This window comes from Rhinolophus sinicus, linkage group LG05, assembly GCF_036562045.2.
Source record: "Rhinolophus sinicus isolate RSC01 linkage group LG05, ASM3656204v1, whole genome shotgun sequence".
Lineage (NCBI taxonomy): Eukaryota > Metazoa > Chordata > Mammalia > Chiroptera > Rhinolophidae > Rhinolophus > Rhinolophus sinicus.
This window is the reverse complement of record NC_133755.1, coordinates 145,020,593-145,048,245: the sequence shown is the minus strand read 5'-3', so window position 1 is coordinate 145,048,245 and position 27,653 is coordinate 145,020,593. Positions and strand designations below refer to the sequence as shown.

The 27,653-nt window shown below is 37.4% G+C and overlaps 1 protein-coding gene across 2 annotated transcripts; it reads right to left on the bottom strand.

The window, feature by feature from the left end:
* Positions 1 to 1,022: 1,022 nt before the first annotated feature.
* Positions 1,023 to 27,653, bottom strand: NUS1 (NUS1 dehydrodolichyl diphosphate synthase subunit). Of its 2 annotated transcripts, XM_019741371.2 has the most exons (5): positions 27,054 to 27,653; positions 13,864 to 13,989; positions 12,838 to 12,987; positions 7,211 to 7,310; positions 1,023 to 3,998 (listed from the first exon to the last, which is right to left on the bottom strand). In XM_019741371.2, exons 1-5 carry the CDS (start codon positions 27,466 to 27,468, stop codon positions 3,908 to 3,910), a joined length of 882 nt encoding a protein of 293 aa, XP_019596930.2. In that variant the 5' UTR covers positions 27,469 to 27,653; the 3' UTR covers positions 1,023 to 3,907. The 2 variants fall into 2 exon arrangements, with proteins under 2 accessions (XP_019596930.2, XP_019596931.2); XM_019741372.2 differs by lacking the exon at positions 12,838 to 12,987 and having other exon boundaries at positions 27,054 to 27,607.

The following is a 27,653-nucleotide window of genomic DNA, read 5'->3' as shown; positions in this document are numbered from 1 at the left end:
TTATAGCCCTTGAATCTCTAAAAGATAAGAGGAAAGAGAGTGTAAAATTACCTGAAGAATTTGGACCAAGGTTAAATATTCATTAAGGATAACTGAATGTACACTATAATTTTTTCCAAACATTTTATTTTCATCTGCTGATGTAATTGTTTATATCCAAACACAATCAGATACAAAACAGAATGCAAGACTCTCATTTTAGTCTGTAGTTAAAAAAAAAAAAATCTCTTTATTAAACCTGTAGGATCCATTTCTTAAAATATAAGTACAAAAAAGTTCTAGGATTGTCACCAAAAATAGGAATCAATGAGCAATGCTATTAGAAGTTATTTTCATTGATGTTGCTGAATTCTTAAAATTTTTCTACAATAAATGTTTTTTAAACCTTAAAATTTTCTTTGCATTGCCCTTTTCCACCAATTTTATGGCCAACTAGGATTTTTGCACAATTGCTAACATTAATCTTGTTTCCTGGGTTTTATTTCAATGTTTCCTGAACTTTTCCTACCCTACTTTTCATTAAAGATATTTCCTATTAACCAAAGTTAAAATGTGACCTTTGTAAAATTTGCTTTCAGATGAAAATTATGCATACAAAGCCAACTATCTTATAATTAGGTCCTCAAGTTAGAAAGGGAATACTCTATGCAACATTAAGACAAACCATAGGTCTTACCTTTGTATTTCACGATTTGACAAAAACTCAAATTTCTTTTTAAAAGAGTACACATATATATTTTTAATTTGGCATTCCATATTCAACAAAAATCAATTCAGATTTTAATTATTGTGGAATTTTGACAATTCTCATAATGGTGAAAATGAATTTTATCTTGCTGTTATCTAGTAAAAACCAAATGACACTGTAAGATTTCAAATGTTTAACGTGGTAAAAATGAGAATATATTTCAATTAAGAACCATATAAAAAATAGTATTGCTATCTAGTCATACGAGTCTCTCATTACATTTCTGCAAGTCCTACATGTTTAGAATAAATGTAGCATTCACATAATTCTATAGTCCATGAAAAGAGTATATTCTTTTATTGTTTTTGTTCATACATGGTAAATTTCAACTTTCAATCATAAAATTCAATAAATTTGATTCCTTAATCATAAAAACTTGCTTTACACATTATTTACATGTTGCCAAAGTCCACAGCCATACAAAACATCACAAGGATTTGACTCTACCATCACACAGGAGGGGAGCTATCAAGTAACATACATTCCAAGATTAATTTGTAGATATGCAGTGTATTTGGCACAGTTCATTAACAATATAACACCTTTCTCTCTTCAGTCATTATTAAGCCTTGGTCACAATATACCAGAATTTGCTATTTGCATCAAAACCAGATTTCAATCTTTGTTAACAACAATGATCACTTTTAAGAAATAAAAACAACCAGAATTGGGAACAGAATTCCAACCCTCTGACTTCTTGGTATGCTCCAAGCTGCCATCTATAATGTAGGTTTAATTTGGTAATTATTCCATTGTGGGGTGTATCAAGAAAAAACAACTTAAGGACAATATCCTTCAATACACATAAAAACAAACTCTTTGAAATGATCAATTCTTCTTGGGAGCATAGAGGGAGCCTTGACAGTATAAAACTGGTGCTAATTTTGGCAGGAATTACAGAATGACCAATGCCATTCAAGTTGTGAATGGAGGGCATACTAGCAGCTGAATTCATGAAAAGGATCTGGAATGCCCATACATGAATTCAGAATCCTTAGCAACTTGTTTTAAGAGTCTCTTTCTAGGATTGTAACAGACTCAGGTCACAGGTTATAGATTTACTCTGATGTGTAACACTACACTGTTATAGAATGGAAGAAAATAAAGTACAAAGACTCAACTATTAAAACTTTATCAACTCTAGCTACCGTTATTTCCCCGAAAATAAGACCTCGCTGGACAAGCAGCTCTACTGCGTCTTTTGGAGCAAAAATTAATATAAGACCCGGGTTATATTATAGTGTATTATATAAGACCCAGTCTTATATTAAGTAAAATAAGACCGCATCTTGTATTAATTTTTGCTCCAAAAGACGCATTAGAGCTGATTGTCCGGTTAGGTCTTATTTTTGGGGAAACATGGTATATCCCAATAGGTAATTATTCGACTAACTTCATTTTAACAAATATTAAATCTCTTCACTTCGATTGGGCCCCTTCAATTTAATTCATTAAAGCCACACATATTCCAGAATGTTTAAAAAAGACACATTTATAAAACACATACACTCAAGTCTTAAACTAAGGCCAAAAAGCCTCAATAGAACATGAATGACAGTACAGGGGAACAGAAATCAAAAATTCTCTGGTAAAGTTTAGAGACATGTTGTAGCTTCACACAAAACTTTTAGCAATAAATTAAGACTTTAAAAAAAAGTCTTGCAATATACAAAGGACTATGAAGTGCAAAGTAATGTCAACTAAACCAAAGTGTAGTTTAATCATTTTTATTTCAAGTGTATTTTTAAAATCATAAATGGGATTGTGTGATCCAAAGTTGGAACATTTATTCTTCACAGCTTCAGAATTTGACAAGTACTTCCAGATCTTGCTTTCCAAATCCAGTCTTCTCTGCTACTTTTCAGACTTCTGAGACCTAGTATTTAAACTACTCCATTCTAAATATACAATTTTAGGTAACCATTATACTGAAAAAATCCATCAAATATAAAGAATGGTTTCAGTGAGGAAAGAAATATTAAACACCTATCAAAAAATCATTTATTCACTTAAAAAATAACAGAACCAGTGCTGTTCTCTGTCATGAGAGAGAACATGTAAAATTAACTTACTTTTGTAGACTTTGGTAATATTTTATTACTTAACACAGGCCTCAATCTTACTTAAAGATCTCTTCTACTAAGTTACCATCAGGGTTTACCGAGTAAAAACCATGAGCACTAACATGGCCCTACGTGTTATTCCAAAGAGGAACAGGTTACTTTTGAGGAAAAGAGCTGCCCTGGTAACTTCCCTCAAATACTTATTTTCAATAAACATAGTTAATGGAAATTAAACCAACTTTGGGTATTCTTTAGCACATTGCCCACCAACAAAAAAGGAAATCCAAACTTTCTTTCCTTTTTTAGGATTTTCCACCATATTTACTTTTTAAGATTACAACATTTTCACCTTTTTTTGACTGCCTAATACATTTTAAAATTTTAAATTCTGCATTTCAGTGTTGTAGGAGTTCTTTTTCAAATGATTTTCCCAACCCAGAACAAGGACACCAGATCAACATTCTCAAGTCACACTGTTTGACAATAATGATGAGATGAAAATGGACGGGTATCTGAAAATAGGTATTCCCTCTGCTCCAGTGCTGAGCAAGTTTTTAAAATGTGAGCAATACAGAATTCCATTCCTCTGGAAATCCCTCAATCTCAGAATGCCTCCATTTAATAATATATTATTTTTAAAAATTAAAGTTTGGTCACTAGGAAAGACAAAAAAAAATTATTCCCCACCCCCCAAAACAACAACCACAGTCCTAAACACCCACTCATCTCCCTACAAAAACAGGGAAGTAGTTGGGACTGAAGCCTTTAAAACTGAAATTTCAGCTCATGAAACAGTGCTGCTATTTGCTCAAAGGTGCAAGTCCATGTATTTCATTCTCTAGCATTTCCCCATTTATAAGTTTATTTCTATACACACACACACACACACACGCACGCACACGCACGCACACACACATACTCACACATACTCACACATACTCTTACTCTCAAGTAAGACACTTTTTTGTGTTTGTTGATAAATTATGAGGATTATGAATTAGGTGTATATAGGGTTTCGTAGGTGCTTTGTAAACATCAGAGTCACTTGGGTCCTTTTCTCCAAAAGCCTGGAATCAAATTATGCCACCAGGGGTCACTACTTTCCCAGACGCTGTTCACAGGCTGCATATTGACGAAGGGCAGAGAAAAAGTCCTCATATCTGATGTTTAGGTGGGAAGGCAAAGAGCTGAAAAGAAAGCAGAGGGGCAAAAAAGCAATTAGATGACATACCGTAATTTGGAGGGGGGCAACAGAAGGGTAATGACCAAAATGAGGTTAAGCGCAGAAAAAAGTAAATTATAAGCATAGAGTATGCAAACTATTTCTACTGAATAATTATTACACTCACTATGAAACAGTCCAAGTAAAAAATAATCTCTCCTTTCCACAAGAAGAGAAAAGCAACTTGCAGTGAGATAGAGATTCAGAACCTATTAAAGCATAAGTCTAGGTTAATGCAAAACTGGAGATCTATTTTGTAAAGAATTTCACTCAAATTTGCTTCAAGAATTCATCCGGTTCTACTTGAACGGTTTATGAAAACTATGTTTAACACCGGTGGAGCAGCACAGCATCCCCACGTGATAAGATACTGAAGCCATGTGGTGAGTAACCAACAAATGAACAATATTTACCTCCACCATTTCCAATTACTCAAGGGGACAATTATAACGTGAAGACAAGTACTTTAAAGGCAGAGTTAACATATAGCTGAAGGGTTCCCCTGTAAGTATTGTAAACACTTAAATAATTTTCAATAATTAACATTTAAAAAAAATCTCTAACTTACACAGCTTTATTGTGAGCCTTTGGAAATTCCGAACAGTATCAGAAATTCCAGCAGTATCAGAGCCCAACACTCTGGCCCAACACCTGGCCAGAGTACAAGAGTCACACTCAGAATTCTACAGTCACATGCACCACAGAAGAATTCAACAAGCCTACCATGACCCTGTGGTTCTTTTGCTACACTTCATCCTTCCTTCCCCGCCCCCAGCTTTATGAGACAATTGACATCTAGTCTTAACCCTTCCTCTGACTGCCAAGAATTCTGTAACAAGTCTCCTACTTCCCTTCATTTCTTCATCTCTTAATAATCTCTACCATCAACCTTTTACTCACTACTGAAATGATAGCCTCCAAGGACAAATTTAGTAATATTCTTCTCACAAAAGCTTGCTTCAGTCATCCTCCTCAAACTACCTACTTTCCTAAGTCTTCCATATTTTACCCCCTTTATCAAGTCTCATCTCCACTCACTCCTCAAGAAGCACTCAGAGCCACCACCCCTCAGTTCCTCCGAAGGGTCTTGCTATTTCCCAGTCTGTTCGGTCAGGATTCTACCCTTCTTCTCGGTATTACGATTCAGACATTTTTCCTACCATCAGGGTGCCTGCAGTCTGGTGGATGGTAGACAAATACAGAGGAAACCTCAGTGTAACAGAGCTAAGATAGACATACGTACCAAGATACATGAGAAAGCCTGTTACGTGCTAGGAATCTGATGTCCATTATCAGACTTAAATCCTCAACTCCGTATTTAATTGGCCAGTTTACAAATATAGAGAAATTTAAATAGCTTTCCAAAGTCATGTTATTGAGCTGCACAGCAAAAATTCAAACAAGACCTGTTCTAAAACACACTCTTCCCTCCAAACCACTCCCAACCTCACAAAGTATCACTGCTACCTTTCTTGGACCCCACCTGAAAGGCACCTGAAATAACATAAAAAAGCCCTAGAGAAACAGAGACAAGAGAAATATACACCACCATAAAGAAACCCAGAGCTTGGAGATTTGAGTTCTAATTCCACTTGTTAGATGCTTGAGCAATGTCTCTTTCCCATTTTCCTCGCCTATAAAATGAGGACGCAGCACCAAACGATCACTAGCCCTTTTGACTCTAACATGCTACATCTTCTTTTCTGCCTCTTTATGTGACACCTCTTCTCCCTCCAGCCCCTGAGCCTGAAGCATTTGAGCCCTCGGTACTGTGTTATCCTACATACACTTTAGAGCGGTCCTCCATTCTCTCAGGTTCAACTACTTCTACTTCCTGATATTGACGATCCCCAAATGTTCATCTTCAACCTTGACTTCTTATCTAAACACCATTCCTACATTTTCATCTGTCCTGCTACTAAGCATTTCTATCTAAATAGGGCCTCAAAATCATCTTAATCCTGAATTCAACATCTTCCCTTCAAAAATCAATGCTCCCTTGACATTTGCGTTTCTCTCAATAACACCGTAATTCACCCAGTCACTTATGCTTAAAAACTTAGAGGAGTCACTTCTTCTCTATTTTTTTAGCACAATTAGCAAAGTCTTAGGCCTGCAATTTTACTTGGTAATTACTTCTCGTGAGAAGTAGAATTTGTGGTATTTTCTTCCTAAAATCCAGAATTTAAATGTATTTTAAAGCTCCTAAATCTCTCCTTTATTTTAAGTCAACCACTGGCAAATACAACCCAGGAGCCAGCCACATGTTTTTACAAATAAAGTTTTATTAGAACATGGTGACACACATTTGTTCACACACTGCCTGTGCTTGTTTAGATATACTAGCAAAAGTTGAGTAGTTGCAACAGAGAGGAATAGTTGCAAGAGGCTACAGGACCCTGCAAGGACTAAAATATTTATTATCTGGCCGTTTATAGAAAAAGCTTGCCAAACTGTTCGAAATAAGCAATTTCATTCTCATCACTGTTTTCTCCCCTAAATTATAGCTTTGGCCTCTTTACTTGTCTTTTAAGCTCATCTTTTTCCAAATCCAATCTACTAAGCACTCAGCTGCTAAACAAATCTTCAAAAATCACCATTCCAGCATTATCCACAGGTTCAACTGTTTCCTACTGCCTGTCTAAATAATTATACACATTCCTTAAGCTGGTATTTAAAGTATTCCCAATGTCTACATCCCCAAACTATTTGATTTCATCTCATACACTATCGGACACTAACTCCCTGCTCTGGTGTGGCTAGTTCCCTCACTATTTCTGTAAAATGTGATGTTCACTCCCCCACCCCAACTTTTCTTTTTTTCCCTGCCCATGCCAATGTTTCTCCCTTTTTCTCTAGTTACAGAAATTCCACTCATTTTATACACTGCAGATCAAGCCACATCTTTTCTCTATTACCAACAACTCTGGCCCACAGAGATCTCGCTCTCCTGATCTCCTTATGCTAACTGGTGTCAGTTCCAAACATTTGCACAGCCATACACTCTCTTGGGTCTGCGCCATTTGTATGTCTTTACTTTACCACTGATACTGTGAAATACCTGAGGGAAAGGATCCAGTATTGTAATTCTTTGGGAATTCCCTATGCCTAGTACAGTGTTGGTTCAAGAAACACTTGCTGAATTGAACCAAAGTCAGTACACTTTGAATTACTTACATAATCTCAGTCAATCTCAGCTGCCAGGGAAGAAAGCCTAATGTGCTCTCCACAGGACCAAACTTCAATACTACATCAGGATCAGGGAAACCATTTGAACCTTGGAAAGAAACACATACACAGGAATTTAGCATGTACTGCTCTCAAATAAGATGACCTACGGCAAAATCTGTTCATCAAATTGGCTTCTTAGGCTTTGAGTATCAGTTCTCTTCAGCCACTTCACTTGTATGTTTCCATACCCCCATCCCACTGCCCAACATATTCTTTAATTATCTATGTTATTTCCAAATGTGGAAGTTTTCTCTCCAGTGCATTTAACTGGATCGATTCCATGATAAAAAGGGGTAAGCCAACTCCTACCCTAAACCCTACAGGTAGCTCCCCCCAAATCCCATCTGTCTTTCAAGACTCAACTTGTTAAGTGTTCTCTTGGCATCCCGGTAACTGCACTGCTTTAAGGGCAAAATTGCTTATTCTGGTCACAAAGTCAAATAACTTTAGATGAAGAGACTTAAAAAATATCTACACTCCTTCCCTTCCTCACCCCTCATTTCATAGCTAAGGACCCAGAAACACCAATTTCCAACTATACAGTACAAATGTTCTCAGTGCTCCTCAGGCTGACCCCCTAGAAGGGGAAAAGGAGGCTGTACACCTGCCTCCACAAAGGCCTGGCCATTTTCTGCTTTCCACACTGGCGTCCACATGAGACGTGGCTTGAGGAAAAAAAGGGGGGGATAAGGATATTTGAAGTGCTTATAAATAGAGTAAAATAAATCTTAAAATAAATGTCCTGGTATAAGAGAAAAGATGCTATAATTTAAGAGACCCAGGTTCAAACATTTTCTAGTAACAGTTCTGCCACTAACCTTCTTGTCGCACAACCTCTCCAGTGCTTACTTCGTTCCTTCATTTGTTAAATACAGAGACTACACTAGACAGGCCATCCTGCAGTAATAAAGAATATTTTCCTAACAAAGTCTCTTTAAAAGTCCATGTTGGCAGAGTGGGTGGACTCAGCAGAAGAACATACATTCCTCTGTCTGCTGAAAAAGCAAATTCTCTTCAGTAAAGAAAAGAAGGTACTTCCAGCTAATAGTGGTGTGAAGAAAGTGATGAATTCTCAAAACAAACAAACAAACAAAATGTATTAAACTGGACAAAAATCAATCACTTAAGGGCACTGGATATTAACCAGAAGCAGACAATTATTCTTTAAAGAACAAAACAAAACAAAACAAAACAAAAAGACACCAGCTAGAGCTTTAGGTTGAGAACGGTAAAAATCTTTGCCCTTCCTGTCTGGGAACGCTCAAGTCTACCCCCAATAACTGGAAAGAACTGCAGTTATATCAGCACAGGGCTGACAGCAAAAACTGGCAGGTTTGCTGCTTGCAGCCAAAAGATATGGACCCAATGTGGGACTGGAGGTTGCGAGAAAGAGGGAAGGCGCAATGATGAAAACCTGTGGTTTTGCTAAAAGTGACAAACTCAAAAGGATACAAATGAGGAAAACCCACAGTTTTGCTCTTCTCAAGTTGTAGCCCAGTTAGGGTAAACAGTATGATGGCCAGAAATTTAACAGGGAGATCCTGGAAATAAGGGCTCAGATAAACTCTCCACACATCCATTGTTGACTGGGAAACTACTCAGTAAAGGCGGAAGCATGGGACCAGGGAAGGAGGGGTAATGCAGGGAGGCAAGAAAGTCCAGTAAATATAGGCAAGGAAACTTGCGAACTGACTTAAATGCACTTTCCAACATCACAGAGATTTTAGAAGCCTTACAAACTTAAGGTGTTTGAGCACCATCAGTGTGCAAATCATTGGCTGCCACATTAAACCATGGACACAGAAAGCCAGATTAAAAAAAATAAAACTAAACATAGAAAAACTGAGCAGAGATAGCAACAATCATCTTATTTATAGACAACACAATCTTGTATTTTGAAAAATCATAAGACTTTATAAAAAGCACTACTAGAACTGTTAAGTAAATTTTATCAAGGTTGTAAGATACAAAATCAATATTAAAAAACCAACTGTATTTCCATATATTATCAACAAATAACCCAAAAACAAAATTAAGAAAATAATTCTGTTAGCCACAGTATCAAAAAGAACAAAACAGAAATAAATTAACCAAAAGAAGTAGAAACTCTATATCCTAAAAGTATAAAACATTGTTAAGAGAAATATTAGGACCCAAATAAATGGAGAGATATACGATGTTCATGGATCAGAAGACAATATTGTTAAGATGGCAATTCTCTCCAAATTAAGCTACAGATTCAACTCAATCCCTATGAAAACAGAATTTTGGGTTTTTTTCTTTGTTTGTTTTTTAAACTGACAAGCTGATTTTAAAATGTATATGAAAATGCAAAGGACTCTGAGCAGCCAAAACAACTTTGGAAAAAAAGACTCAATGTTGAAAGACTTATACTAGCTGATTTCAACGCTTACTATATAATAAGCTACAGTAATCAAGAAAGTATAGCATTATAAGAACAGAATATAGACCTATGGAAAGGAATAGAAAACCCAGAAATAAACTCATAGATTTATAATAAACTGATTTTCAACAAAGAATCCACAGTATTTCAAGGGGGAAAAGGCTGTCTTTTAACAAGTGGTGGTGGAAGAAAAACTGGTATACTATACCTCATACTATTAAAAAAAAATGGGTCAAAATGGATGACAGACTTAAATACAACAGCTAAATCTATACAAATTCTAGAAGAAAACACAGGAGAAAACAATTGTGACTTTGGATTATGCAAAAATTTCTTAGATATGACACTAATGCAAGATCCACAAAAGAAAAAATTGATAACTGGATTTGTAAAAATTAAACTCTTTAAAAAAAATTAAGAAAAAGAAAAGGTAAGCCATGGACTGGGAGAAAATATTTGCAAATTACATATCTTATCACTGATAAAAGAAAGACTTTTACCCAGAATAGATAAAGACCTCTTAAAACCCAATTATACTACAAATAATCCATTAAAAATAAGCACAGGATATGAACAGACAACTCACCAAAGCAAATACAAATGAAAAATGCTTACTATCATTAATCATTAGTAAAATATAAACTAAAGCCACAATGAGATATATTACATGCCCACTAGAATGGCTAAAATTAAAAAACAACGAAAAAAACAACTGACAATACTATGTTTTGGCAAGGATATGGAGAACCTAGATTCCTTTACCTTGATGGTGGGATGCAAAATGGTACAGTTTGGTAGTTTCTTAAAAGTTAAATATTCACTTGCCACACAATCTAGAAATTCCCTTACAAGTTATCTACCCAAGAGAAAGGAAAACATGTCTACACAAAGACTAGTATGTGAATGGTCACAACAGCATTATTCAAAGAAACCAAATGTATGTCAACTGATGAATGGATAAACAAAATGTGGTATATCCATAAAATAAAATACTATTCACCAACAAAAAGTAATGAACTAATACATGCAATATAATGAACCTCAAAAATATCATGCTGAGTAAACACAGAAAGACATAAAGGACTATATATAATTCTATTTATGTAAAATTCCTTGAAAAGCTAAATATAGGCAGAAAACAGATGAGTAGTTGCCTCCCGCTGAGGGGAGATGGGAGGATTAACTGCAGTCACAGGGGAACTTTCTGGGCTAACAAGATTCAGAGGGTTTGCTTCCGTCGGATTAATGAGTTAACTTACAGACTGTGTACATTTTCATTTGTCATGGGTCTTCAACTCCTGACGGCAACACCTGGGCTCAGTACTTCAGCACTTCTCCATAAGCTGACTGACTACCTGAAGGACCACCTTTGGTCTCTGCATCACTTCCAGGACACCTTCACACATTATTACCCTGGTGGGGGCCTTACGGGATCCGGGGAATAGTCAACATCACAGCTGACTAGAGTCCTTACCATGGTCTACTTTAAGCCTATTCATTCGGCCTGAATACAGCCGAAATGACAGAGCAGAGAAGAGTGGGGTCTGAAGTGAGTAGTCAATCAAAGCAGAGAGTTAGTGAGACCAAGAGGCCAGAGAAGGACTGTGCTCTGAGATGGACATGTGTCCAAGTGGAGAAACAAAGAATGGAGAGTTAAATAAGACAGAAAACGCATAATTAATAGCTAAGGTAAATGGAAACTCTATGTGAATAAATAAAAATATGTCTGAAATTGTATGGCTACAGGAACTTGTTAGAAGTATTGTCTTTCTTGAAAAAGATCAAGGATAATGCTATAAACAGGAGGATCTTAACATTAAGGCAAAAAGTTCCTAGGGAGCTCTAGAGAGAATAAAAAATGAAAGGCTTTCATATAAAGAGTTGGAGAAAATAAAATATAATGTTATATTTGGTACAACGTGACACATATAGTGGTATATTTGGTATACCATAATAGAAGGAACACTAAAAAAGGAGTCATGGATGACAATAAGATTATATTCTTGCGACTACTTCCTAAATAGCTATTAAGTTCAAACTTAATAGAGAGTTCAAACTGAAAAGAAAGAGGGAGGAGAGCGGTGTGATTTATAGTATAATAAAAAATATACATTTGGACTTTGTCCCAGTTTCCTAGCACAGAGCCCCTAAGACCCTTGGAATTTCCTGAGTGATAGGGGTAAAGCCAGAATATTTTGTGATTCATAAGCCCCTTTCAACCACAGCAGAGTTTATGTTACTGAGGTTGTTCTTCCTCGGCTCCTAGATACCTTCATGATGGGGGCCAGTTGCCAGAGGAATCACATGGTTGGAGGTTTGAAACTTTCGGCCACCAACCTTCAGGTAGGAGAGAGGGGCTGGAGACGATTTCATCAAACATGCCAGGTAATATAGCCTCAATAAAACCCACTAGAGGACAGAACTCGGAGAGCTTCCAGGTAGGGAAACACACTGGGGTGCTGAGAGGTGTTGTATCCGAAGAGGTCATGGCTACCTGATACCTATATCAGAGGGTGCACCCCCACCTCCTACCACCACCTTGCCCTATGTATCTCATATCTGGCTGCTGCTGAGCTGTATGCTTTATAATAAACCAGTAAACATAAGTGCCTTCCTGAGTTCTGGGAGCCATTCTAGCAAACTATCAAACCTTAGGAAGGAGTCATGGGAACTCCCTATTTATAGCCAACTGATGGGAAGTATAGGTGGTCAGAGAATTCCAACTGCTGTCTGAAGTGGGGGCAGTCTTGCACGACTGAGCCCTTAAAGCTGGTAGTCTGGCACTAACTCTGGGTTGTTAGCATTGGGATTACACCCTGTTGGTGTCTGGAGAATTAGAAAATGCACTCCCAGTGTTGGAAAACATCGCAGAGGGAGGAAGGCTGACAAGCAGAAGTCCTCTTTTTAAGAAAATTCATTATCCCCTACCAAAATCCTCTTAGTTCCTTTCCTTTACCAGTATGTCATCATGCAAGTGAGTAGACTACATATTTCATTATCCCAAAACCATTTTCACAATAGGGGTCTTTAAAATTCAGAAACATGACAAATATAACAACAACAACAAAAACAAAAAAAATCAGGCTTTATGATGTGAAAGGAACCTAGATAGTCTCCTTCATACTGTATATTTGTGGGACAAAACTAAAAACAAATGCATATGACTTACTAAGTAAACTGTCTAACATATGTACATCCAAATCTGTGGATTTCTTTTGCTGCTGGGCTACTAACTGGCAAAATTCCTGAGCAGCTCTCACAATATCTGCTTTTCCATCTTCTGGGGACAGGACTTTCACTGCTGATTGGCAATTTAAAACTGGAGGAAAACACAAACAAGACATTAAAAACAAAAAAACAAAAAACACCCTCTTCCAGATATATTTCAAAATCTATCTCAAGATATATTACATTCAGACCAAAATAAAGGTACAATTCTTACAGTAAACAAAAACCATTTAAGCCCTTCAACTTCCGTTATCAAAACATACTTAAGCTACTCTCCTCTGAAAGGACCCACACATCATATTTGTGTACATATTTATATACTGCCTTCTTTTCAAAGTACTCAGAATGACTTGTATCTGTGAATGAATCCTCTAGAAAATAAAAAATTTTAATTATAGGGTAAATTACAATTTCTACAAGTCTAAAATGACCTCTACAATCACAATAGTTAGTAGTAACACAGGATAGAAGACAAAAAAAAAGTGTTTCAATGGAATATGCATCATCTATAGTACATACCCACCTTATCAAATTCTGTGATTCTTTCCAAGCTATTTAACAAGTGATAGGATTCTAGGTAAGTGACAGCAATGCCAAATTTTGTCTACAGAGGTTCTCTCTAACCCCACATAAACACCATTTCAATAGTCCTGATCTAGAAATGTGTCCATTCTTTGGATTCTCTTTCGAACCAGTTATAAAATTGACCTGGTTCCTGGTGGTTTCTGAGTTGCATAAAACCTTTAACACGTGTTTATTTTTCAGTAGCTATGAAAGTCATGATTTTTTCTTTTTCTGAAAACTATCTTTTAACAAGATGAAGAAAGAAAAGTCTAAATCTGATAATTAAAGATGGTGACACTAAAGACTAACAGCAAAATGAATGAATCAATGAGTGACAGAATTTGCCTTGAAACACAAAACACATCCGCCTATGTAACATGTTCAATTTTACATTCATGCTTACCTTGATCGTCTTTGTCATTACTATTCGCAAACTCTGTTGAGTATTTGGAACAATCTAAGCCCAGAAGTTCCTGCTGTTGTTTTAAAATTTCATCCATTAATCTGGAATTATTTCTTTTGAAAATACCTTAAAAAGAATAAAAGCAAGTAAATCCCAACTAGGTTAATTTATCCTCTTCAATAATTAGTGGGTGCTTGCTATGAAAATAACACTGGATACAGAACTAAACAAATTCCAAATGAAGTAGTGACAGCGAATTCTAAACTAGAATCTGAACAGAAAACATTAATGACAAAAATTCATTAATACACAAGCCTGGCTTCAAGTGAAGTAAAAAACAAAACAAAATATGGGTAACCACTTAGTGTCAAAATGAATATAATACAAATTTAGACCTAGAAAGAAATTTTAAGAGATCGTTTTACTTTACATCTTTATTTACAGATTAAGAAATTGAGACCCAATGTCCGTGGGACTTGTCCAAGGATTTATGAACTGTAACAGTGGTCTATAGCCCGTATCTTTCTGACTCCCAGGCTCATGTAATTTCCCTGCAGATTTACGACGTGCATTCAAAACTATTACCTCGATTTGATTAGTTTTTTAATGATGACAGGGACTATGAATTATGTAAGAAGTAGAAAATAGACAAAACTAACAAAATTTAGTAAATTCAAAGTATGAAAATAAGCCACTTAAAGTTGTTTTTGATCCTCCAGCCATGCGCAGAAAAATTAAAATTTTAATTACTATCATGTCATTGAGGAGGATGAAGGAACTATGTGACATACATTTAATATAAAACTAATATACAGAGCTCTAACTAAAAACAAACAAGTTTTTGGTTATTTTCACAGAGTCTAACCTTCCAGTGGCTATTGCCTTTTTGGCCTTTACCAATTGTTCCTCTCAGTCATATATTGTTTAAAAGCAGTTCAAAGATTAACTGCCGGAGAATATAGCAAGGCATCTACAGAATATGCTGTATATAAATGCCAACTTGGTAGTATATGTGTAACAGCAGCTCAAAGACAAAAGCAGTCTCCTTTTGTAGGGAAATGCTTTGTAAATAAGCAAGACTTAAGCTAAGTTGACCTCAGAAAGTAAAAGAGAAGAAAATGGACAGGATATTTAGATGGAGAAAATGCATAAGAAAAAAACACTGAATGCTCAAAAGACAAACAAATGCTGCTGGTACAAAGGAACTAAGAAAAGGGACCAAGGGATAGGCCTAATTTTTTTTTTCCATTTTGCCTGCTTAAAGGGTAACCAACAATTTCTGAGTAATGTGGAAAGGTGTTGGAATTTAGGAAAATTAACCTAGTAACAGTGCAGACAAGGCCAGGCAGTAGACTACTGCAGAAGTCCATGTATAATTTGATGAAGCAATGGAAAAGGAGTCACTAAAAAGAAGAATTGATAAAGAACATGACTTAGTTAGAGGTGAACACAGAAAATTCCACAGTTAACTTTAATCCTGGGTAATACAAAATGCTAACATTTTTTTTAAAGAAAGGAAATTCTATAAAGAGAACTGGTTTGAAGGAAAAGATTAAGTTTAGTTCAACATAAGTGATGCCAGAACACTTAGGTAAGAGTTTACGGTAAAAGTGATTAGAGACGTGAGGGAAGGGTGATCAAAAGAGGTCGTCATATGAACACCATGTGGGCAGGGATCTCACTTGTTTTGTTTTACTAGGGGCTGGCACAGTGCCTGGCACAGAACGGACACTCAATAAACACTTGCTGAAAGAAGATGACAGGTCAGAGATGGCTGGAGGACTGACATTTCAGCTGGCCCCTTGAAGAATTAGGAGAATTTTACAGGTGTGCAGCTGGGAAGGTGACAGAACACAAATGGAGGATGAGGATGTAGATACACATTTGGGAGTCATCCTCCCTAAGGTTGAGAGGCATACACACAAGAAATGATAAAGATTTCCAAAGGTAAAGGAGTATCCATGGAGAAGAGCAGAGGGCTGAGAGTGTGGCTCCTTATGAAAGTCCAGGATCCTTAAAATGCTAAGCTGGGAAAGACAAAAGTGAACATTCTGTAACACCCATATCCAGGGCAAGATTAAACAACAAAAAAAAGATACTCGCAAATACAAAGACAATCCTTAAAGGGAGGTGATTAATAGCAGCTATTTGAATAACAATGTTTAGAATAGCAGTACTTTGTGTAGCAATACAAATCAATCATAAAATTCACATGTATGATACAAAAATAGCACATAAGCATATGATACAGGCCTACAACTATTACAAGATTTCCAATTACTTATGCAAGTAAAAGAAAAGGAATAGTTTAGACCACACTTGGATCTCTACTGTAGGGATAAACTGTAGAAGGTGTGTGAATTTCAAAATTCTCTTATGTTAAAAATGTAAAATTTCTACAACACTACTGCTAGGATATACGACTTTATGAAAAATAAAATATTAAACAAATCTATTTCTCATATCAACTATGATTTATTCATTTTAATAGTAACCCAACACTAGGAACCCTTGGTTTTGTCTATTCACATCACACTGATTCCTTTCTTTGATACTCTAAAAGACCTATGCCTCAGTTCTCACCAATTCACTCATCTTTCCCTTCCTTTTCAGATTAAAATGGGAAAGCTTTCCAGGAACTCTTGCTCTCTTCAAGGCAATGGATGACATTCTTCATCAGCAAAATGGTCACTAGCTCATCTCAATCTTTATTCTTCTCAACCTGTCTGAAGCGTTATGACCACACTGCTTCATCTCAAAAGTCTATCCTCATTCTTGCTTGTTGGAATGTCTTCTCCTGGTTTGACTCCCAATCTGCTCCTTGAATGGCCCCTTCTCACTTTGCGCTGAATCCTTTGCCTCTTTCTACTCCTAAATGGAGATCATTCTTCCAAGTTCCCACTGCAGCCCTTTCTGTCCAAGTACTCCTCCTTCTCTGAGTCTAGTTACTCACGGGATTTTAAAACCACTCAGGACCAGGACAAGGGTAAGATGAGTGAAGCAAAATTTAGGGAGTGCCCAAAACTCAGTAATTAAGATAAATAATAACAATGTGTTATCTTTAAAAACTTAAAATTAATGCAAAACATCCATGACGAACAAAACATTAACATTTTAAGAACAGCATTTGGTTCCTCACATTTCCAGTGCATTCAAACATCCAATCCTACCTAGAAGTTCTATCAACATCTGAAAAGGAACAAATCTAAAACCTGGCAGCTTATCTTTTAAAGCTAGCTCTCGAACACTTATACAGTATCACATGAAGTTAAAAGAAATGGAGCAGTCCGTAAGTGTGAAACTTGTATGTGCTTAGGGACAAGGCCTATAAGACAATAGGCAACATGAGAACAGTAAATGTATTAATATAAGGGTAATGAGACAACAGGTCATCTAAAAATATAACTGCTGTAAAGCTGTTCATATAACTAAAAAAAAAACAACTTCTTGTTCTATTTCTAATAAAGGCACCACTTACGCGCCCAGCCACCCAGGTATCTTCCATACTCTCTAGCATTATCACCACCAGCCGCCAGTGCCCTATTAATATGCTGAATCCATACACTCTTCTACAGCAATGTTTCCTGTACCCATTTCCTTTTGCCCATTATCCCCACTGTTCCAAGCAACAGTCTTCTTTATAATTTTACAATCACCTTCTCTCTAATGGGTCTTTCCTGCCTCTTCTCAAGTATCACTAGACTGACTACAAGATCAGTCTTCTTTGGGTACATCTTCAAACCCGGCACATTCCATCTTTAATATCTTCCATGACTCCCAAAATACTTACTGTATTAAGTACAAGCTGCTCAGGGCAGAATTAGCATTCTAGCCCATGCTTCCACACTCGGTGGGTAGAAACAATTTACGTTTATGAAATAAATGAATCTATGCCCCTATAGTACTCTATCCCCAGCAAATCAGACTGCCTCACATTCCTCCAAAAATCAGAATGACTCCAACCCCATCTGTTATGTTACCTACCCAGTCCCACACCTGTAAAATTCTCCTAACTTCTCACAGGACCTGAAATGTCATTTACCCTCAATCCCCCAGCCAGATGTGCCTCCTTCCTCTGACTGACCCTCACCTCCTCCAAATACACACATTTTGTTCAAACTCCTTAATAAACCAATATTCTACTTCTTACTATAGTTATAGTTTAACCTCCCTACTAAACTACCGTCCTAGTTGTGAACTTGTGTCTTACTCATCTCTTTTCCCCTAAGGCACCTTCCATATAGCAGGAGCTCAATGTTTAAAAAACTGAATTATCAGTGCACAAAGTGACACCTAACAACAACAAAACCTTAACAGATATGTCACTGAATGGAATTTTTAAGAAGTTTCCAGGAACCTCTCACAATAAAAGCAGGAACTTCCTTACTGCACACAAACAGAAATTCTGTTTAAAAGGAAGAATATTACACAAAGGCATAGATAGCTACGAGTATCTTTTATAAAGAAGACTTTCATAAAGTTATTTTAAACAGAACCTTTGTCTTGGCTGATCTGGATGAAGAAATGAAATTTTAAAAACTATAGTTTCTGCGATATGCTAACTGCATTGATAAGACAGATTATCAGCTGGATGATTCCTGATACTTCATAGCCTCGCCCTCATCCTGAAATCTGATTATACTCTATGGTACTTATCTCACTTACCCATAAGCAGTATTATCAGCTTACAATTCTGTTCAGGATTCAAAGTCTACACATACGTGTATACATTCACATGATACACAAGAAATGCAACAAGACATGTGCCTTTGAGTAAGACAGGTAATATCACAGTCTGTGTGGAGATTCTTTTTCTTGTATCATAATTCATCTGTTCACCTTCACAGAATTTAAACTAAAGCCAAAATGATATGATAAAAGTAAAGAAACTATCATAAAAGTAATTTTATGTAAAAGGAAATTGAGGCTTCATTCAGGAATAACTGATCTAAGAGAAAAACATTTGTAAATACTCAAATTTTTGAGAAAATATACATTATAGAATTATACAGAAATGAACTGCAAAAATTATTTTATCCCATCCTTTTACAGATGAGGATATAAGACCCAGAAAGGTCAAGCAATTGTCCTTGTTCACGAGTTTACGACTGGACTGAAATCCAGATCTCCTGGCTTCTAATCATTCATTTCAGTAACTATTTCTAATGCTGATAAACAATGATAAATCCACTTTACTATGAAATTTTGAATTATCCTTTCAAAAACGTTAAATTCCATAAAATAAATGAAACTGACCTTTTTTTTTTTTTTTTTTTTTTTACAAATGAAGAGTATCTTTTGAAAAAACCAGGACTACAGTATGTTTTTAAAAAGCTTTTGAAGGTTTCCCAGAGCTAGCAGATCATTGAATTCTGTAAGAATGACTTGGGAATATAAAATAACTTTTTGCAATAATGATTTAAAGAATTTTACATTGTTTTTTTGCTCTACAACTACCTATATCTCACGCTCTCGCAATTTCCCAAGTATAAACTATATGGAAATACATATACTTGTAGAAAAGATACATGAAAGACCCAAAAATTTTTTAAACACATACATGCACACACACACTTTCTCTTATACTGTATTTTAACTGTACCTTTTCTATGTTTAGATATGTTTAGATACACAAATACTTACCATTGTGTTACAATTGCCTACAGTATTCAGTAGAGTAACATGCTATGCAGGTTTGTAGCCTGGGAGTAACAGACTATACCAGAGAACCTAGGTGTGTAGTAAGCTATGCTATCTAGGTTTGTGCAAATGCACTCTAGATACTCACACAATGACGAAATCACCTAACAGCACATTTCTCATAATGCATCCCCATTATTAAGTGACATGTAACTGTATGTATAGGAAAAAATATAGCATATATGAGGATCAGTACTATCTGCGGTTTCAGGCATCCACGAGGTGCTAGAATGCATTTCCACACTAAGGGGGAACTACTGTATAAGGGCCAGATAGAAATGAAGACCAACCATGAGCCTACAACAGTAATCCAGGCAAAAGATAATGATAACTCAACCTTCGGTGGTTACAACAGGGAACCAAAACAAGTGGGAAATTTGATATACTCTAGAAGTCAGACCAAGGAGGCCTGTTGATAGATTACAGGTGGAATATGATGTAGGAAAGGACTCATATATGACACCTAAGTTTTTAGCTTGAGCAATCTGTCGGAAGGTAGCAGTATTTTCTGAGATCGGAAAATCTGAGAGCGAGGCAGAGGTCAGCAAACTACTGCTACTAGAACACAGTCACATGGCTGCTTTCTGGCTCCGTCAGCAGAACTGAGTAGTTGAAACAGGGACCATAGAGCCCACTAAGCCTGAAATATTTACTAGCTGGCCCTTTAAGAAAAAGTTTGTGGACCCGATCTAGGAGACAGAGTGAACAACAGAAAGACACACATAGGGCACACATACAGCACAAAACCCTAAGACACCCCAAAATTTCAAGTGGAGCAAATGAGGAGAAGCCAGACATAAGGCTCAGAACAAACTGACAGTGAGATAGGAAGAAATCCAACCATATGTAATGTCACAGAAGCCTGGAGAGAAAAATACTTCAAAAAGAGTGGAATTAAGTAGGCCTCACCCACCTATTAGATTATATATAAGGTGTGATCTAAAAATGCAGTAAAAGTTTAAATTTAAAAAACTTTATTACAGTAAAAGACACATTGCCATTTATCCCCCTCAAAATACTTCCCCTCACTTCGAACACACTTATCCCATCATCCTAGCCACTTTCTGAAGCAGTTCTGAAGACCTCTTTTATTGAGTGTATTTAGTTGCGTTGTCGTGGCTGCCTCGATGTCCTGAATCGAGTCAAAATGTTAACATTTCAAGGTCATTTTGACTTTGGGGAAGAGCCAGAAGTCACACGGTGCCAGATCTGGTGAATAAGGTGGTTGAGGACACACTGTAATGTTTTCATTTGACAGAAATTGCCGTACCAGAAGCGATGTTTGACAGGGAGCGTTGTCATGATGGAAGATGAAGTAAAGACACTCACGAAAGAGGACTTCCAGAACTGCTTCAGAAAGTGGTTAAGAACAATGGGATAAATGTGTTTGAAGTGAAGGGGAGTATTTTGAAGGAAATTAATGGCAATGTGTCTTTTACTGTAATAAATTTTTTTTATTTAAACATTCACCGTATTTTTATCACACCTCATACTATACTCAGGTACATTATTGGAGTCTTTAAAAATCTCTACTATATTAGTTAAAATGACATTTTAGAATTTTACATCGGTCTCAATATTTAGTCTACCTATATACTCAAGCATGTACTTATTAACGAGGTCATAAAAACATGATATACATATTTTTTCAACTTAAGGAAACCAAGTAACAAGGAATTTAATTAGACAAGTATTCAGTCAGCAAATCTTATCTGTATCCCTTAAATACTGCTTCCTTTAAAATTTATGTGAAATGAATAATTAATTCTATAAAATGAGACTTTTAAAACACACGTTTAGTATATCTTCTTCTAAATCTGAAATTAGAATTTTTACTGTGGTTTTCCCTTCCTTCTATAGAAACAGATTTTTTTTAAAAAGTACCTACCAGCAAGTATTTATAAGGACAAGGGAAGCAAAGGGGTGAAAAGTGAGATAAACACTGAAATATCTTAGTTATAAAGCATCTCTCCAGCTATGGGACTAAAGTAATACCTCTTTATAAATAAATGCAATCATTAAAGTAGCCTTTTTTCTTCTTAAACTAGACACCTATGTAAGTTATCTAGTGGTAACTCTCATTTAATTCTCTAACAATCAAATTATAACACTACTGGAATCAAATTTCAGAGAGGAAAACATATACTTACGGAGCAATTATTTAAAAATGAAAAAAATCTGCCATTAAAATTTTACATGAATGAATGTAGTCATAATAAAACAAATTTTATAAGCTACTAAATAACTTCATTTCAAAAGAGAGCCGCAGGATACCTCACAGAAAACAAATTAGCATGCTGTGGCACTGTACAAGGGAATGTGCAATGGCGGCACTGTACAAGGGAATGTGGGCTGGGGTTTAAGTCCCAGCCCTTCAGCAGAAGAGATGTGTAAAATGAACAAGGCTCGTGTGCTTTCTCAGCCTCTGGTTGCACATTTAAAAAGTGAGAATATCTCCACATACTCTGCTTACCCGACAAATAAGTAGTTCAATATAGAACAGGAGCCCCATAAAGTTCAATTTATCTGATCAAAAAAGGACAGTGTGTCCTATAACTTATAGGATAAACATTTATACTAGTGGTATGAAAATAATTCTATCTGCCTTTAAATACCTTTTACAAATCATTTCTATCATCTGTAGATAACTACCACTTTACCAAGGCTCTAAGAGGCCCCTCCAGTCAGGAACAGTGACCGCATCACGGTCACACTCTCTTACCGGTGTGAGTCAGTATGGCATAAAGGTTAAGAACAAAAGCTGTGCAATAAAATCTGTTCAAATTCTAGATGTGCTCCTTGCTAGGTGTGGGTACTTGCTTTCTAAGTCTCACTTTCCTGACGTGAGGATTTAATGTCCTTCTCTGCATAGTGTGTGGTACATAGTAAGAGTTCAACAGAGTAATTATTACCGTCAAGTAAAGGTTTATTTTCATACATTGATCCAGCAAATGAGGTCATTTCAAAAGGTAACAAAAGCAGGACAGAACTTTCCAAAGAGAGTTAAACTGGGGGTGGAACAGTTGAGAGAGGTCGTCCAGGAGGTGATAGTCAGAATGGATATAGAAGGATTGTATATCCTGTTGGATCTACTGGTGGCTAGTAGCTAGTCTTCTGGTAGCAAAAGGAGAAGACGACATCCCAGAAGGCTGATAAATGTGAAATTCTGCGCTAGAAGTGCCCTGTACAAGGTGCAGGCTGGGACTCTGATGCCCCTTTACATGCAGGACCACATAAGGGAAAGCCAGGTACACTCGTTTGCACTGTCTGGTAGATTAAAATGTAATGACATTTACATTTGGACTATGAAAACTTCTGGCAACTTTGTATTTCAAAATAAGGACAATAGCAGTACTTAATAAAATCATATTTGCCAATAGCATGTGTCAGTGTGCCAAATAAGTAAACGAGGGGAAAACTTACATTCTTTTCCTCCATTATTTTAGGCTTCTCGGTAGTATTTGTGTTGGGAAACATATTACAACTCAGTTCATTATTCTTATCTCCAGAAAATGCAGACCTTAACAGGCTTAACACCAAGCTACACTCTGTAGGACAAATGCAAATGAAAAGGCTAGATACCATCTGTGGAGCTTACACTCTAGGAAGAAAATTCAGGCACTAATACATATGACTAATACTTTAAAAAATAGACAAAAGAAGTACCCTTAGATGCACAGTTTTAAGTAGATTCAAGGACAGAGCAAGACTAGGAAAGGAAAGTAGAGACTATCTAAGAGGTGATGGATAGACTTAAACAATGATCAACGACATTGTTTTAACAGGTTGATAACCATTTCCCAGGAAAAGGACCAGAGGGAACAACAACTAACCTAATTATGGACAAAGCAAAAGGTATATAAAATAGTGAGGAATAGGTTGGGATGGTTGGCAGTACACCGGGCAGCCCTTTTAACAACAAGTGGGAGAAATCTGTACCCACAAACTATTTCATAAGACACCTAGTGTGGATTTACAACAATGAACATGACACTAAAAAGAGCTACAAAATAGATTTCTTTTGTCTTTTACTGAGTCCTCACATAGAAGGCAAGCCTATTCTGGAGCTCTCAAATTTACAGTGGGTAACATTAACACCCACCCAGATTATCCTCCCTCACAAATAGGAACATGAAGGGTGAATAATTTGATTTAAGGTAAGTAGCAGAGCATCCTTTGATTTCTTTTAGGGTCAAACTTCAGTGTACACATCTATCGTCTAGATCATTTGATAAAAATAGACATGCTCAGGTCACATTCCCTAATTAGGTCTGATCGATTGTGTTGAATCTGTATTTCTTATATCCCCAATGACTCATTCACAGACTTTCCACAGACCATGTTTTGAAAATACTGCCCTGTAGCAAGGTTTCCAGCATGGCACCAATACAGCTGGGCAATATGAACAGGTTCCATCACTGAAGATAATAATACATGTCCAGATAACCTGGATCTAGGCATATTTGAAGTGAGACCTAGGCAAGCAGAGCACCCACACAACTATAGCACCAAAAGCCCCAAACCGCAATTTTTGTACTATCCTAGTTATGGTCATTTCTTGAATTATAATTTCGTTAACAAAAAACAGCCAAGTTTCCTTACTAGACTTCTGAGCTCTAGAAATTCCTGAGAAAATTCCAATTTTCAATAGATTAAAGAAATACTGGCAGAAATCATTATAATCAAGTAGTATTGCACGTAGATGAAAATAAAAGGCTCAGGTTGCTCACAGAGTCAAACCGTGGTAAATATCAATGGATTTTTTAGATTAAGTATAATCTAGATCCAATTATAATTAGAATGAATAGTCATTTTAAAAAGTGCCACTCACTAGCATTTATATATTTGCTGGTATAATATTTAGTATATACCCCTAACTTGAGTGCAAACTCCTTAAGAGACACAACTTCTTGTATTCCTTTGTATCTCAGTACTTTATATCACAGAAGGTGCTCAATAAATCTGGCATCTGTGAGTATGTCAATAGAATTTTTTATAAGTTAAATACCTATATAGAAATAGCTTAAATAAAAGTTTGTTGGAGAAAACTGAGTAAAGCTTACGGATCTCTAAGGACAACTTTTCTCACATATCCACATGGCTGCTCCCTCACGTCCTTCAGGTCTATGATCAAAAGTCACTGAGGCTTTCCAAGGCCAGTCTATTTAAAACTGTACCCCCTCTTCCACCACTGACTTTCAGCATCCCCTTCCCTGCTTTATTTTTCCTCATTATTTATGATCTAATATACTACATATTTTACTCATTTATAATATTTGTCAGACTTCCACTAAAATTTAAGTTTCATAAACATAGGGAGTTTTCTCTGTTTTGTTTACTGGTGCGCCCTCATGTCTGGAACAGTATCTGGTACTTCAATTGTCGGCTGGTAAATGAATGGATGAATGACTCAATCAATCAAAACCAAGAATGGGTAAATGGAAAGTCTCTTATTTTAGACAATGAAATTATTCCTTATCCCTTAAGAAATAATTAAAACTGCTTTTATAGAGAGACCAAGTACTCTATGTCCATTCGCTGAAAATGCTCTTTAAAACTCCTTTTGGTTATCAGTCAATACTTGGACAGCTTGACTTCCTCCTTTTCATTACCAATAATTTTTATTTTACAGAATATGGGACAGGATATGTCTGAATCCCATAAGCAATTCAATAACAGGAATTGCCAGAACAAGGAAGTGTGACAATATTAGAATCTGTGTTAGCAGGCACAGTCACCAAGTTAAAGTATTTGCTCTACATTTTTCTTCCCTACTAGAAGGTAAAGGACCTCGCTTTAAAAGAATCACCTGGATATAAGTGATTCGCTTGTAAGTAAATTCACCACACTGCTTAAAGGCCTTAACTAATTTCCATTTCTGCTTCCCTTATTTTGATCCCAAGGCAATAAATCTATCTGATGCATTGCTTTAAGCAAAGATTATACCTCCTTTTTAACAGTCTCATGATTTCTATTCCTCTGCAGAATTCGTAGGCAAGTTCCATGAAATGTCAGTCCCTGAGTATATTAAGCTTCACCCTACAGGACAAATCATTGGATGATAATAGGCTCTAGTCACCATATATCTTGCTGGCTTCAAGAAATGTTATAAGTCAATCAAAGGTTACTCTAATGCCCTCTTACAGTTAGTCAGACCTCGACCTACCCTTTCTGACAAAATCCACACTAAGGGGGTTGCTGGTTAGCTCAGTTGGTTAGAGCGTGACGCTAGTAACACCAAGGTTGTCAGTTCAGTCCTCACACTGTGAGCTGTGCCCGCCTTTAAAAAAATAGATCCACACTAAACCTATCTATTTGGCAAAGATTTAAAGATTAAAAATCAAGTTGTAGCTTCTGTGGAACACACCAGTCATTTAAGTTATTGAACAAATATTAAAAGATTAAGTTTTTGTCCTTCATATCAATACTCCTAAATCAATCTTTTCATCACACCTTTATCTCTAAGGAAATTCCACTGCTTTCAGGATATGATTGAAACCCAAACCTCGCATTTGGAGCATTCCATAACCTTATCTCCTACTCATTCTTCCTTGTCCAGCTTAAATCCCTCTGCATGAACTTCTCAAGTTCCTCCATTCAGAATATCTCTCCCCTCTTCTCATCAGTGGTTCCTTACACCCACCATTTCGTGTTAATGACCATGTCACTTATGTGAGTATATGTCTACTCCCTGCAAGCCTGAGAGTTCATGGAGTTAAACGGAAGATTCCAAGGATAATGCCCAGCAGAGTGCTTAAAGGCCTTAACTAATTTCCATTTCTGGTTTGTAGCCACCTGGTGTTTGCACAAATTCCCTCAATCCAAACTATGGAAGGACAATTATTGTGTCAAGTACTGTGTCAGCCACTGAGGATGGAGGATCCATCCCAGACCTCCCAAGACAAAAGGTGATGTTTTCTTTTCTGCCTATCCGGTCACTCACGCACTTTTCAGAAGCCCAGTTCAAATGCCACCTGGCCCCAAACATTCAGCTTATGCATAACTCCTCCACAGCCTGACTGTGACTGAAGATCAGTGCCTTGAACCTCTGGAGAAACACTGTAGTGTAATAAAAGGGTAAATATGTAGAAAAACACAGACTGGCTAAAATGTCAATCTCCCTATTTTACTACCTTGTTGACTTTGGACAAATCAGTGAATGTTGTTGATCCTCCGCTCCCTCACTTGTGAAACAAAGATATACGAATGCTATTTACCTTACTGTGGCATTATGGAGAATAAGAAATGTTTTAAAAATGTATAGAAAGAGACTGGGTCGAATTCAAGGACTTAGTAGGTGTTCAATAAAGCTTTCCTACTCCCCTTCCTCGAAAGCGCGAACACTGTAACTTCATGCAAGGGCCGTAGGACAAGAAACTCGCGGAGCCGGGAGGGCTGCGATAAGCCGTGCGCCCCGAGTACACACCTGCCCATTGTAAGGTCCCCGCGGTCGGAAATGCCCCGGTCCCCCTACCTGCGCTGGGTCTCACCTTGGTGGTCGTAGACGCTAATGTAGGAGATGCCCACGGCCATACACCACACCACGAGGCTCGCGATGTCCGAGTAGCTGGTCTCCTGCTCCTCCTCGGTGATCAGCAGGCCCATGTGCACAGGCAGCTTCTCCAGGGAACGGGCGTCTGTGCGCCAGCGCAGCCGGGGGTGGGCGGCGGCCGCACCCGGGCCCCCTCGTGGGTGACGGTGCTGACGGCGGTTTCTGCCTACAGCCCGGGGCTTTCGGAGCGTGAAGCCGAGCGGCGCTAGGACCGCGGCGGAGGCGGCGCGGCAGCAGCGCCGCCAGATCCAGTTCCAGGTGCCAAACCGAACACGGAGCCAGTAGGTGAGCGTGCGGTGCAGGCAGAGCAGAGCGTGCAGCACCCGCCACACCAGCTCGTACAGCCCCGTCATACTCTCGTGGCGCCCCGGTATCCTACCCTCCCTCTGTCCCACACCCACGGCGCGACGGCTTTTTACCTACCCCTACGGCCGGCGCGGGCCATCGCTCCGCGTTCCCCTCCCCCCGCGCCCAAACCCTTTCTACTGCCAACAGCTCACCTCGCCCCCGCCGCCATCTTCCACCGGCCTTGGCAGCC